The sequence below is a fragment of the Staurois parvus genome, unplaced genomic scaffold (genome assembly GCF_062004578.1).
Source record: "Staurois parvus isolate SC_StPar_1 unplaced genomic scaffold, SC_StPar_1.0 ptg000168l, whole genome shotgun sequence".
In the NCBI taxonomy this organism is placed as follows: Eukaryota; Metazoa; Chordata; class Amphibia; order Anura; family Ranidae; genus Staurois; species Staurois parvus.
This window is the reverse complement of record NW_028317964.1, coordinates 5,001,338-5,016,941: the sequence shown is the minus strand read 5'-3', so window position 1 is coordinate 5,016,941 and position 15,604 is coordinate 5,001,338. Positions and strand designations below refer to the sequence as shown.

General features: G+C 42.1%; 1 protein-coding gene and 1 long non-coding RNA gene across 2 annotated transcripts in view; one reads left to right on the top strand and one right to left on the bottom strand.

The window, feature by feature from the left end:
- Window positions 1–15,604, top strand: part of EFL1 (elongation factor like GTPase 1) — a 601,029-nt gene that overhangs the window by 460,368 nt on the left and 125,057 nt on the right. The window contains exon 16 of the mRNA XM_089676417.1: window positions 7,218–7,349. Within this exon, the coding sequence (XP_089532543.1) occupies window positions 7,218–7,349 (132 nt within the window). The remainder of the gene's footprint in view (window positions 1–7,217; window positions 7,350–15,604) is intronic.
- On the bottom strand, window positions 2,829–7,407 carry LOC149462790 (uncharacterized). The gene is made up of 3 exons (XR_016312592.1): window positions 7,191–7,407; window positions 5,713–5,813; window positions 2,829–3,271 (listed from the first exon to the last, which is right to left on the bottom strand). It is a non-coding gene; the product is annotated as an uncharacterized LOC149462790 (long non-coding RNA).

Here is a 15,604-nt window from a genome sequence, read left to right as displayed (position 1 = left end):
GTTTAGCACTGCAGGAAGAAAGAGCCTGTATTATGTATCAATCAAATATGACCATCCCCATGTACATATATAATTACTAACTGGAACTCAATTTACAGAACAATAGCACACTCTGATACAATTATTTTCATAAAACTGATTTGCTTTACATGTATATTGAAAAAATACTGCAAGACTTTACAGTCCCTCTAATAACAACTCCTGCTGTGCTCTGGGGTAATAGAATAGCACGAGGCTGGATGACTTGTACCTACAGTCTGTATTTCATGGAAACGTCCAGCTCATTTCCAAGAATGTTCATCCTTTAACAGTCATTGACATGCTGGTCTAAAAACCGTGTGACTCTATGGGCACTGAAGTAATTTAATATATGGCTGTTGAGAGGTTTTTGCTGGAAATGTAAATAAACAACTTATTTATCATACTGTTAGTCACAGCAAACAGGATGTGTGCTGAAATACGAGGCTGTCTGGAGATCAGGAATGCACATGTAGTGGAGAGATATTATGGATTTCCAAGTAGCAAAGGTTCTTACAACTAAGAATCCTCCATGAGGGGTACTTGCCACCTGTATCAAACCCACATTCAATAATCTCTGATCTGCTCATTTATATCCCAGTAAATTGTGTCCATTCTCTTACAGATGTTTCATTTAAGTAGTAGTCACCTTTGTACATCTCTGCACAGAGCTAAAGGAGTTTGAAAAAAAATTGTGAATGTCCCAGCAACTGGCAAGACATACTCCTTGGATTCCTAATAATTTTTTTTGTCTTTTCAGGTTTTATGACTTTTAAGTGGTACTAACCACTTTCCTACCACCCTATAGTAGAACTACTAGTAGAAACAGAAACAAAACGTCCTGTATATATATTATACATTCACATCAGTCCCTAACCCTCAAGGGGTGTACAATCTAAGGTCCCTAACTTACATTCATACATACACATACTAGGGCCAATTTAGACAGGATTCAATTAACCTACCAGCATGTCTTTGGAGTGTGGGAGGAAACTGGAGTACCCAGAGGAAACCCACGCAGGCACCGGGAGAACATGCAAACTCCAGGCAGGTGGTGCCGTGGCTGGGATTCGAACCAGCGACTTGAGTACTGCCAGGCAGAAGTGCTAACCATTTAGCCACTGTGCTGCCCGTACATAAAAGTTCATCCGGTGGCCTATCAAAGGTTGTGCAGCTCTAACTCAAGGCTGGGGAAGCCCAATAACAGCTGTAACAAAGAACAAAAACAAAAGCACACCAACCTTGCACAATACCTCAGTGAGTAAAGGGTGAATTTATTAAATTGAGGTATATACTCACAAAAGTAGCAACATTAAAAGAAGAAGGGATCACCCTTCGAAACGCATCAGCTTCATCCTGAGAGTCTCCCCTCTCGATGGGACCCACATGTGTCTGCTATCCCAGTGCGCTGACGTTGGATTTTATATGCTTTTAATGTTGCTACTTTTGTGAGTATATACCTCAATTTATTAAATTCACCCTTTACTCAGTGAAGTAATGTGCAAGGTTGGTGCGCTTTTGTTTTTGTTCTTTGTTACAGTAGAACTACTGCCATATGGTGGCATTGCTGTGCAAAGTACCGTGTGTGTATATATATATATATATATATATATATATATACACACGTGATTTGCATTTCCAGGTAGGGGGCACACACACCGCCATTGGCGGCTAGGGATGTCAATCGCCGTGTCCTGGCTGGAGATTACCCGCCGGCACCCAGCAATCGTCAGGGAAAGCTGACAGGGGAGAGACCTGTGTGTAAACAACACAGGTCTTTCTCCTGTCATCGTGGACATGCTGTTTTGTATCTCTGTGCACAGCAGAGAAATACACAGCAGCATGTCTCCCTAGTAAAACACAGCACACAGTAAAACACACACAGCACAGCAGAGAAATACAGAGCAACATGTTTCCCTAGTAAAACTCACACAGCACATACTGTAAAACAGCACACAGCTAACCCTTTGATCACCCCAGATATTAACCCCTTCCATCAGATGACAGTTGGCTTGTGGCATGAAAACCCCCCACTGCCAGCGCCATATGACATGCAAACGGTCACATTTAAGCGACTGCATTAGGTTAATTTTTTAGCCATTTATACTTTTTCATTAGAGATCCAGACACTTTTTAAGAAGTTATAGAAGCAGCTTTTTTTCTTTTGGAATAAAGGTTTTACATAATTAAGTCCTCATGCACACTTGACATTTTTACAGCGGCTGTTTTTGGCTTTTGACATTTTTTTCTACAGCTAGTAAACTCCCCAGCATGTTATCCTAGGTGTCCATGCACACATAGACTGTAATCAACTTTTTTTTGGCTGGAAAAAAAACCCAGGACTAGTGGGTTTCTAGAGGAGTTTTTTTAGCTGTAAAACGCTCTAACGCTGAAAAACGCGGTAAAACACAGCACTTTTGGCCAAAAAAAAATTTTGTTTTTGGTATAAAAAAAAACGCTAAAAACCACAAACGCTGCTAAATGCTAATGCAAAAAAATGCTTAAAAAAGCTGAAATACTCATGTTATTAATGTGACTTTACACAGCTAATGTTGCCAGCGTTCTCAAAACGTCCCGTGTGGATAAGGACTAAATAAAAGGTGATCATTGTAAGCACCTCTGTCAGCATTAAAGGGTTTGTCTCAACCCACCAATGGACACCTTTTTTGGACAGTTTGGTCTGTTAAAGGAAAAACGTTTAAAATGACAGACATTGGCTGGATTACCAGGTGAAAATAAATAAAAAAAGAAAATGAATGTACTTACCAGTTAAGAACTGCAATAAAATGTATATCTGTTTGTGGGTGTAATATTGCTTTAATGTGTAAGTAAACCCAAAAACAAAAAAACCTTACCCAAACACATTGAAGAAATACATTAAAGACCTTACAATACAGTTCACTAGAAATGTATGATTTTTTTCTCCCTACATAATTCCAATTTTCTTGAAAATTCATGTTGTTCTGCCAGAGACTTCCTTTTCCCTGTCTGCAGCGGCAATGATCTGCAGGCCTATGTAGTCTTTGCACAGCATGACCATCGCATTAGACATGCTCAGTCTAATGTAAATAAATACGCCTTGTCTATGGCTCCCATTTCAGCTCTTCTGGAGACCCTGGCTGTCTTTTCCATTGACTGTAGGGCCAAAGGGGGAAAAGTGCCTTCTTCAAGATGCCATGTGAGGCACTGCATACTTGTACTGCTCCTCTTCCAGGCAGCAAAGAGCCCCAAACCAGCAAGGTGGTCATGTGATCTGCAAAATAGAGAAGAAAAATGGTATTTAGGAGCACTTTTTTTGATAGTCCATGCTTGCTGCTTTTATTTGTAAGAATTTGTCTATACAAACTTATGTTGGAATTTAGGTCTACCTGCACTCTTTAACCACAAGCCTACAGGGCACTTATACCCCCTTCCTGCCCAGGCCAATTTCCAGCTTTCAGCGCTGTTGCACTTTGAATGACAATTGCGTGGTGACAGAGCTTTATTTTGGTGGTATTTTATAACCTCTGGGTTTTTTATTTTTTCTTAAACAAACCAAAAACAACAGAAAATTTTGAAAAAAAAATGTTTTCTTAGTTTTTGTTATAAAATTTGGTAAATAAGTGAATTTTCTCCTTCACTGATGTTCGCTAATGAGGCTGCAGTGATGGGCACTGATAGGCTCCACTGATGGACACTGATAGGTGGCACTGATGGGCACTGATAAGGAGGCATTGGTAGGTGGCACTGATGGACATTGACAGGCATCACTGATGGGCACTGGAAGGCAGCACTCATATATGGCACTGATAGGCGGCACTGATGCACACTTGATAGGTGGCACTGACTGGCACTGATGGGTGACACTGAAAGGCAGCTCAGATGGGCACTGAAATGTGGCACTGATGGGCACTGGCAAGTGGCATGGATGAGCACTGACAGCTGGCACTGATGGACACTAACAGGTGGCACTGCTGGGGCTACACAGATCATGAGAGCACACTGATCATCAGTGCCCTGATGATCTGTGTACATGTCCCCTCCGAGGAATGCCGATTACTGGCTCTCCTCTCCTCATGAGCTGTCAGCGTGACAGCTCGTGAGGAGAGAAATGCCGATAATGCATTTCCCTGTTTACATGTGATCAGCTGTGATTGGACACAGCTGATCACATCACCGAGCCGACATCTTCGGCTCTTTCCGTTGATCGGTGATTGGACACAGCACACCGCCGATTGCCGCGCAGCATGCTCCCGGAGCCACGCATGCGCGGTTAGAATGGGAAGAAGTCATATGACACCTAGGACACCTTGACAAAGTCCAAGTGGAAGGGAACGAAATTGGTTGGTGTACGCTCTCCCTCTGTGTGCACATGGGACCCACAGCCCGGCAGGGTTCTGGGTAGATGATGAGAACCACCGTGGTGTTCAGCCCTCCATACTCAGCAGAGACAACTGTGTGACAATGTGGTTGCATCCAGTGATCAGGGAAACTAGATACACAGGTCTATGGCACAGGACTCTTTATCACATTGATACCCAGTCAGAGGTATGGTATCTTTAGTGTGATTTTACATACAAGTAGTATGGTGACAACACTTTGGCATTGCCTTGTCAGCAGAAGTCTCGGTATCAGCTGATTATTGCTAGGTGTCACCTTACTTTCCTACTGGCTTGTGTCCATCCATCCTGCCATTGCTGTCTGTGCCTGTTCACATGCTCATTGCGGTTTGTTTTTCACTGTGTAATGACAGCTGTGTAGATATGCGACTTTCCAAGTAATGATTTGATACACAGTGAGCTACATTCATTGTTGACCGGTTGCTTGTCACAGAACAGCATTGGATACATTTGTGACCTGCGAGTCTTGCAAGCTGTATGTGAACATGGTTCAGCCTTCAAGCAACATTGCATCAGCTTGGCTTCTATCTCAGTTTAGTTTGTTTAATATTTATCCCAGATCTCTCCAGAAAGAGGACTCGTCACTGCTTATTTGCTATCACAAAATATTTTAACATTCCTTGTGATATCGATAAAAATGGTTCAAAAATCATTTAGATAGACGATGTAAAAATATAAAATTTTAAAAATCTAAAGTGCCCCTATCCTATCGTGCTTTCATGCAAAGGTGAGCATATCAGTTCTGCATCCCTATGTAAATGTCCATATGTAAATGTCGATTGCACCACACGTGTGAGGTATCACTGCCAATGCAAGAGCGAGAGCAATAATTCTAGCAGTGAACCTCCTGTGTAAATCTAAACTGGTAACCTGTAAAGGCTTTTAAATCATCGTGTATGGATATTTTTAAGTACCGTAGTTTGGTGCTCTTCCGAGTATGTACAATTTTAAAGCGTTACATGTTAGGTATCTATTTACTTTGTGTAACATAATCTTTTATATGTTCTAAAAAAGTGGGTATTCTGCTTTCGTACATTAAAAATGATTAAAGTATATTCTTTCCAAAAAATTGCGTTAGAAAAACTGCTGCACAAATACTGTTTGACATAAAGCTTTGCAAAATTAACTATTTTATTCTATAGGGCCTCTGCTAAAAAGAATAAAAATTTGTATGTATGTATGTATATGTGTATATATATATATATATATATATATATATATATATATATATATATAGAGAGAGAGAGAGAGATGTTTGGGGGTTCTAAGAAACGTTCTAGCAATAAAATACTGATTTTTACATGTAAACACTCACCCATTCACTAGGATTCCCAGGGCATCATGGGAACTGCAGTTCCTAATGGCTGTGCTGTGAGAATACAGGATGTGATGTGTATTTTTCTCCTTCTCCTAGAGCTGAAAGACAATATTATTTTATGAATTGGAGCTATGATGTCACATATATTTTCTTCCAATGTATCATTTAAATGGTGCGGTTTATATCTAACGTGATAAAAGTTTATACGGTTTACATAGGCATTACTACTGATTGCTGTTTTCATTTACAACCCAAAGTACATCTTCAAAGGATAGGTTTCCCTTTCCTAACATGTTACATGTTAAGACTGGTACGAACGATGGTATCTGCTTGTTCAACAGGAACCGGGCCACTTTCGGCCTGCTTGTACAGCAGCCTGTCCAACAGAAGCCAGTCTAATGACCGACATGCTGGAAAACCAGAATTCGATCAGTGCATGTAGCCAATGGCTGTGGGGGGGGGGGGGCGTCCCCCTGTCCTGAACACAATAGCTCAGCAGGGGAGATATCCATACTAGCATTGCTTAGTTAGTACTACAACTCTGTTTTTTTTTTTGTTTAGTCCGCACATTTTTTACCCACAAACAGATGTGCATTTATTTATTTTTTTTATGGTGAACGTATCCTTCAACATTTACTTTAAGCAAGCTAAATGTCGCTCAAATCAGGTTTATATATACTGGAATAAATTGCTCACAATGGATTCCTGAAGTTGCTGATTTAGGAGCTTCTGCTTACAAAAGTTCTATTTTAAATGCTAAACTTTTTGTGTGTATATAGGGGGGGAGGCATAAAGACATCAATTTCATTACCAAGAAGTATGACATTTACTGTAGTACCTTAGACTGTTATTACAACAAGCACCAATTTTGTGGGCATTTAAACAGCTGGGGGACATTATGCAGTAAGGTCTGGTTCACATCAGTGCGATGAGTTTTGAATGCGACTTGAGATCCGATTATGCATTGCGATTATGCATTGCAGGTGCTGTTTAATATTTATATGTATAATATTTATTCAAGTGCTTTGCAGTTACTCAGTTTAGTGCTGTGTGTTTTTGGACGTGATTTCAATTACTAGTACTACTACTACTGCTCTGGACAGGAGAATAGTTCTGCAAAAAACACATCATAATAACATCAAAAATATATGTAGATGCATTTTTCATATTTCATACATTGAAGTCCACATGCTTCACACCAAAGTAGTGCTACTTTGGTATGAAGCATGTGGACTTCAATGTATGAAATATGAAAAATGTATCTACATATATTTTTTATGTTATTTTGATGTGTTTTTTTGCAGAACCCTTTCCCGAACTTGCATTGCAATGGTGCTGCATTGATGTGAATGGGAACCACTGAAAACAATGCTATTTCCATTGCCATGCGATTCTGTGCGACTCAAGTTGCATTAAGTTAGCGTGAACCAGTTCTTAAAATGCTTGTCTAATTGGTCAATCTTCCCTTAACTGACCTTTTAATGTGTTTGCCATCTTGTTAGGCATCGGAGGCTTGGAAGAATTTGTCCTGAAGTCTGCAACATTGTCTACATCGCCAGCATGTCCTCCATTCATCCCACTTAGCTTTGAAGCCACACCAATTGTCCGAGTTGCTGTGGAACCAACACATCCAAGTAAGTAACAGATGGGATGAACATTTGATTTGAAAGCAGTGCATGGGGGGGGGGGATGCATGCTTTAATGTAACCTTTCTCAACCTTTTTACCTCAGAGGAATCCTGAAGTTAATTTTTAGGATTCAGAATACTCCTGCTGAAAATGATTATATCAAGCGTTTGTGTATTTATGTATTTATTACAGGTACTTATATAGCGTCTTCAGTTTACTCAGCTCTTTACATATATATGTTCTACATTCACATCATTCCCTGCCCTCAAGAAGCTTACAATCTAAGTTCCCTAACTCTCATGCACACATACACATACTAGGGCCAATTTAGACAGGAGCCAATACCAGCATTTCTTTGGAGTGTGGGAGGAAACCCATGCAGGCACAGGGAGAACATTCAAACTCTAGGCAGTTGGTTGGGTTGGACGGTTGGGATTCAAGTCAATGACCCTAGTGCTGATAGCAGTTCACAGTATATTTGCATGATCAATAAGTTGTTGGTATAAAAATAATGAAAGTACACACAGATAGTGATGTTGTTAGTGTGCCTTTCAAATTGGTGGTCAATGGAGAAATACCTTCTGAAGGCTAAAGGTATTTTACCTTCATTCATTCTATGCATGAAGGTAAAAAACCTTCTGTGTGCTGCCTAACCCTCCCCCCCCCCCAATTCTCGCCTTTCCCCCTCTCAATCCAGTGATGTGCATGAGAGCGTCAGCTGTCCTGGGACTCAAGAGGGAGCATGTACCAGTACCCTCATAGTAAGGAGCTTACTATTAGGGGCACTGGTCAATTGGAGGGAGCCAGGAGCACCAGCGAGGGACCCAAAAAGAAGAGGATCAGGGCTGCTCTGTGCAAACCCATTACACAGAGCAGGTAAGTATAACGTGTGTTGTTTGTTTGTTTGTTTTTTTTATAAAGCCAAACCTTTAATACCAAAAAGAAATCACAAATGCATAAAATCAGGTCAAAAATGCATTTTGCATGTGACTAAAAGCCCAAGCATTGTTCATGTGGTCACTGTAGAAGGGGGCTAGGAGGACAGTGATTTACTTACAGCTGGACAGCCAGCTGAACTTTAATCCTTCCTTTTGTCTTAGAACCATGTGGGGATGAGGTCAAAGGATTCCAGGAGAAAGGCAAATATATCGGATGTGCTTCTGTTTTCGAATCATTATTCAGGGGAAGGATTTAAGACTTTTAGAGTTAGGTTCACATTGACAGAAAAAAAAGTACTTTATACTAGTTAGAGACCCCTTAAAGGGCCATGAAGGGGGTTAATTGTGCCTAACTTGTACTCTGAAAATTGCACCATTTAGCCTGGTTTCCTCCTGAAAAAAAAACAGGTTTGTGAGTGTGCCTAGGCAATCCTGTACATACAACCTAGAACCTGTATATTTGCAGTATGAGATCTGAGGCCTCTGACTACTAGTCTCAGGATATGTGGGGGTGAGATTTGGTGTTGTCACTGCTGCATTTCTTATGTTTTTTTCTTGCTTGAGGATCTGGCATAAGGAATAAAAACACTGCCTCTACCAAGATGGCTGCCTTCACATAGACACAGTGCAGAAAAAGGCTTGATAAGTCATTAATGGTAAAAATCAGAGGCAAGGAGATCACAGGCAGTACTGGTGACTGGTCCTTTGCCCTCTGCCTGCCTTTTCTGTACAGCTTCCAATGTTCAGGTTATCTTTAAAGCAGGATTTAAGCATGCAAATTGCCCCCCACCCAAACTTCTGCACTGCCATCTTTTTAAAAAACAGCACTTGCAGATGTGTAGCCAGTTCCTTCTAAGTATTTGGGAGCTGGCAGATACAGGTGACATATCTGTGCATGGACGGCAGATTCCCAAGCATGCACACAAGTGGCGGCAGCTTCTGCTAGGTAAGTACTATAGCTGCATTTGTGGATGTCCGGAAATAAGCTGCAAAAATGTGGCTTAGTAACACACTGCATTCTGGCATTACTATGACATGGCAACCCCAGGTGGCAGTAGGGCCTGGCCTAGGCTGGAAACCACATAGTGCTCCCTTCTAGTACAAAAAGTAACCCAAAGGTGAAAACTGTAATTTTTTTTTAGCATTTATATATGAGGGAGGGTGTAGGGACAAAATAACTTGTTTTACTGAGTTATTTCCACTTTAACCTGATCCCTGACACTAAAGAATCCCCATTACTTTCCCGTGGGCATGTTTTCCTTTGTACCAGATGAGGTTTACATGTGTTAGTAATTATTGCAAATTATAGTGCAGAAAAGTCCTCGTACAATATGATTCAAGTGGACTGTGCTTCTTTCCTTGCATACTGCCATATGTATTTTTTGTTGGTCATCCTGTGAATTTGGAGGAGCAGCCTGTTAGGTGAAATTATTAGCCACTTTTATGGTAGCTGAGGTTGCCCAATTACAGCCCAACTTTTTTTTTACAAGAAATACAAATTTATAGAGAACAAATTGAGACATTACTTGCAGTCATTGGGCTATGTAAGTTTTAAAGGATAAGTTCACCTTTTGTAGGATATTACATGTTACATGCATATTCAGGGAGTAACATGTTACTGTAGGGACCAGCCCCCGCTCCCCCCGATCCCTCATTGTGACAGGTAGCTGGGCTCTTCTCCGCCCGCTAGCTGTCACAATTTTTTAAAACCGTGGCCGCGCAAGGCTTTGCCCGCCAGGCCGCGTCACTCATTCACAGTATCCTGTGAATGGGAAAACTATAAGTTCTGACAGCCTTTGCAGCTGTCAGCTTTTAGTTCTCAATGACCTACCATGGCACTTGTTGAACGCTGTGGTAGTTCATTGATTCTTCCTGACAGTGTGTATCTGCTTGCCCGTAACAAGGTACATGCTCAAAGATAGACAGCTTGCAGAAGCCCTGCATGGAACCAGCGATCTGCTGATCGCTGGTGCTGTGCGTTCCAGGCTCCCAAGACAAGAAATAGTAAATGCACATTTTTTTTAACTGCAAAAAAAAAAAAAATTAAAAGGAGAACTTATCCTTTAATGTCTGAAGAGATACTTTTCTCATGTTGATAAATCTCTGTTATTGATCAGAGTCTGTTCCCTTTTCTCTGATTGTCTTGGCCCCTTCACAGTGCATGTACCATTTTTTCTTGTCAACAAACTTCTGTTGTAGAGCCAAGGATAAAGATCTTCCAATGTATGTGAACTGTTATGCAGCTATAACTGCACAGTAGACTGTAGTTTGTGAACATGTTTACCAGCCTTGGGAAAATAACCTCGCTATAAATAACCTCGCTATAAATAACCTCGCTATAAATAACCTCGCTATAAATAGAGAGAGTGTTTTTGTACAGGTGTTTAGGAGCGTTTAGTATTTTTTTCTGTCAGAAAACGCCTCTCAAAAATGCCAGCCAGAGGGGTTTTTGTCCTTCCTCTAACACCTCATGCATACTGACTTTTAATTTTCCCTTAGAAGCCAGCAGTGTTTTGGTCATAAAATTGTCTGACACTTGTAAAAGTGTGTACCACGTTTAGACGCATTTACCCGCATCAAGCATTTGGGCGTTAATTAATTTAATTGGCCATAATATTATTATTATACAGGATTTATATAGCGCCAACAGTTTGCGCAGCGCTTTACAATATAAGGGAGACAGTACGATTACAATACATTTCAGTACAGAAGGAATAGGAGGGCCCGGCTCGTGGAGCTTACAATCTAAAGGAAGGGGGAGGTGATACAAAAGGTGATAGCTGCAGGGGATGATCTGATGGAGGTGATTTAAGTACAGTTCTTAGGTGGAGGTGGGGTAGGATTTCCTGAAGAAGTGAGTTTTCAAAGATCGCCTAAAGGCAGACAGGGTAGGGGCTGATCGGACATACTGTGGTAGGGAGTTCCAGAGGATGGGAGAGGCTCTGGAGAAGTCCTGGAGGCAAGCATGGGAGGAGGTGATGAGGAAGCTAGAGAGGAGGATATCATGGGAGGAGTGGAGTGGGCGATTTGGGCGGTATCTGTGGATGAGGTTGGTGATGTAGCTAGGGGCAGTGTTGTGGATGGCTTTGTAAGCTGTGGTCAGTAGTTTGAATTTTATACGTTGGGTTAGTGGAAGCCAGTGAAGGGATTGGCAAAGAGGGGCAGCAGTCGCTGAATAAATAATTTATGCTCAAGCACTAAATGTGCCTAGAGTTTAGGTGGTTTACATGCGTTTAAACGCATCTAAGCAAGTCACGTTTTGTCTTAGCCAAAATGTCGTTGCTCCAGGATGCCTTGGTAGTGGGTTTTTTTCTGCCACTGAGATGTCCTGCCACAAAACGCTGCTAAAAGCTTATGGGTTCATGAACACATAGGATAACATACAGGGGGAGTTCAGAGGCAGTACAAAAAAAAAAAAAAATATATATATATATATATATATATATATATATATATAAAAATGGAGGGGTCTGAAATTCACATTGTAGGTGCATTCCCACTCTGAGAGACAGAATTTAAAAAAAAATCAGGAAATCACATTGTGTGATTTGTAAAGAATTTATTTGTCTTGCACTGCTGAACATAAGTATTTGAACACCTGAGAAAATCAGTGTTAATATTTGGTACAGAAGCCTTTGTTTGCAATTACAGAGGTAAAACTTTTCCTGTAGTTCTTGACCAGGTTTGCACACACTGCAACAGGGATTTTGGCCCACTCCTCCATACAGATCTCCTCTAGATCTGTCAGGTTTCGGGGATGTCGCTGAGTAAATCGGAGTTTCAGCTTCCTCCAAAGATGTTCTATTGGATTTAGGCCTGGAGACTGGCTAGGCCACTCCAGAACCTTGATATACTTCTTACGGAGTCACTCCTTGGTTATCCTGGCTGTGTGCTTTGGGTCGTTGTCATGTTGGAAGACCCAGCCTTGACCCATCTTCAATGCACTATATTGCCAAAAGTATTGGGCCCGCCCTCCAAATCATTGTATTCAGATGTTCCAATCACCACAAGTGTATAAAATCAAGCACCTAGGCATGCAGACTGCTTCTACAAACATTTGTGAAAGAATGGGTCGCTCTCAGGAGCTCAGTGAATTCAAGCGTGGTACAGTGATAGGTTTCCACCTGTGCAATAAGTCCATCCGTGAAATTTCTTTGCTACTAATTATTCCACTCTCAACTGTTAGTGGCATTATAACAAAGTGGAAGCAACTGGGAACAACAGCAACCAAGTGGTAGGCCACGTAAAAAGACAGAGCAAGGTCAGCGCATGCTGAAGCGCACAGTGCGTAGAAGTCGCTAACTGTTTGCAGAGTCAATAGCTAAAGACCTCCAAACTTAGTGTGGCCTTCAAATAAGCAAAACAACAGCGCATAGTGAGCTTCATGGAATGGGTTTCCATGGCCGAGCAGCTGTATCCGAGCTTTACGTTAAGTGCAATGCAAAGCGTCGCGTGCAGTGGTGTAAGGCACGCCGCCACTGGACTCTACAGCAATGGAGACATGTTCTCTGAAGTGATGAATCACTCTTCTGTCTGGCCATCCAGTGGACGTGTCTGGGTTTGGCAGGTTGCCAGGAGAACGGTACTTGCCTGACTGCATTGTGCCAAGTGTAAAGTTTGGTGGAGGGGGGATTATAGTATGGGGTTGTTTTTCAGGAGTTGGAATTGGCCCCTTAGTTTCAGTGAAGGGAACTCTTAAGGCGGCAGCATACCAAGACATTTTGGACAATTTTATGCTCCCAACTTTGTGGGAACAGTTTGGGGATGGCCCCTTCCTGCTCCAACATGACTGCACACCAATGCACAAAGCAAGGTCCATAGAGACCTGGATGAGCGAGTTTGGGGTGGAGGAACTTGACTGGCCCACATATAGTCCTGACCTCAACCTAATTAGAACACCTTTGGGATGAATTAGAGCGGAGACTGCATCAGTTTCTGACCTCACAAATGCATTTCTGGAAGAATGGTCCAACATTCCTATAGACACACTCCTAAACCTTGCGACAGCCTTCCCAGAAGAGTTGAAGCTGGTATAGCTGCAAAGGGTGGGCCAACTCAATATTGAACCCTACTGTCAGCAGCCGACTGGCGGTAGCCTCTAGCGGCTCACTGGCCGGAGTCTCTCAGGGCGCGGAGTCTAAGCCTCAGTCTGCTGGTTCACCAGAGCCCCTGATGGTGGGGATGGACTTGAAGCAGCCTGAGACCAGGTAGCGACCCCCGAGAAACACCAGCTGTGGTAGAGGCAGATGCCAATGGCGTAGAGCAGGTAAGAGCCAGATGTGAAGAGGTATGCGTGGTCAGACAGGCCGAGTTGGTAACAGCGGAGCAGACAGTACAGAGCGGCAGGCAGAAGAATAACAGGTCACAGGCCGGGTTCAGTAACAGGAGGTTAGGCAATCAGGATCAGGCAGAGAATAGTCAGGACGAGCCAGGGGTCAGAGCAGGAGAGGACAGCAGTATCAGGATCAGGCTGGGTCGACAACAAGGCAATCAGGAGTACAGAACAATCAGGAACAGGGAACAAGACCATAAGGCGATTTGGAGATGCACAGGGCTGATTTAAATAGGACACCCTGTGCTCTCATTGGTGACAGGCGTGTGTCCGCGATCGCGAGTGCGCATGCGCGGCCGCCGCAGTGATCGCCTAAGTCTCAGTGCTCGCTGGCTAGTGCATGTCGGCAATCTGCGCATGCGCTCACCTCCGAGCGGCCGGGATCCCTGACACCTACGGACTAAGACTGGGATGCCATTAAAGTTCATGTGCATGAAAAAGGCAGGTGACCCAATACTTTTGGCAAGAGAGTGTATATCCAGTATTGTAAAAATAACTTTTATTGAAAGTATGTATATGTGTGTGTGTATATACAAAAAAAACCCCGCCAATAACCCTGTTATCAGCCGATATAGCGGTGCATCACTATATTGCAATGATTCAGAACTAGAATCTGCATCAACCTGTTTAAAGTGGTTCTAAAGGCTGAAGGTTTTTACCTTCATGCATTGTATGCATGAAGGTAAAAAACTTTCAGTATGCAGCCCCCCCACTCAGCCCCCCTAATACTTACCTAAACCTGATTGCAATCCAGCAATGAGCACAAGAGCCTCATCTATCCCCAGTCTCTTTCTCCTCATTGGTTGAGACACAGCTGCCAATCACAGCTAGTGAGGAGGGGGCAGGGCCGAGCCACGCTCTAAGTCTTATGGATATCAGAGCCAAGTCGGGTGTGAGAACGCGCGAGTGCCCCCAGAGCAAGCAGCTCTTGGGGGATGGGGAGGGGTCAGGAGCACCGGTGGAGGATCCAAGAAGAGGAGGATTAGGGCAGGTAAGTATAACATGTTTATTATTTAATAATTTAAAAAAAGAAGTATTACAACCACTTTAAAGACGTTTTAAAATAAGTCTGGTTGTCCTGTATCTGGCCCATCTGTCTGATTCCAGGGAAGAAACCTCTTGACTTATTCAAGTTTTTACATAGCAGTTTCCAATAATGTGCTTGATGGGTCTGAAGTATATTTCATCACCACCATCATATTTAAGACAGGTTCTGCAGTAGAGCACATTTCAAGCCCTTTGAATTTTAAACTGAGAGGAATGGGAAATCCATCTACATGATAGTAAAAAAAATTACAAGCACTTAGTACCTGCATGCAGTATGATAGAGAGTGATTTCTTCAGAGGCATGGAAGTGATGACTTGTGTGCAGGCTTTTATCAGGCCGCTCTATGAGCTGGCAGAAAACTCATTTTTGGCCATAAAAGGAAGTTCATGGAAGTTATAAACTGGTGATTAGGATCATAGGCACCCAGTTATCCCAAAAGCTCCAGATGGCGAATGATTTTAACCCTCAGTTCTGCACTGAAAATTATTTCTGCATTGACATCCATACTTGTGTCAGAGTCTGCAGGAATATAAACGAAATCTACCAGAGTAAATGAAAAGGCAATCTGCAATAATGGTATTGTGTGGACACAAAGCTCAGAACAATGAATAGTTACAGTATCTTGGATTAATGGTAATGTCAATATCGAAAAAATGGATTACAGACATTTGGTCACCCTACTAAACTAAAGCAACACAGCTCTATGTACTTGTTCTGGAATCGTCTTGTTTTCCAGAGGCTGTTTTTTGTAAAGTGCCTTTTAACTTAAATATGTGTTGTATATTTTTTCAGTGAAAGAAAATACATTTCATGTCTGTAATTATTGCCTTTCAGTTGGCCATTTTTACAGAACATGCACTAAGCAAAAACACATTCAAAAATAAATTAAGGTGTTCTGCCTTTGCACTACTGGGCAACAATTTGTGCCTGCAAGACATATTAT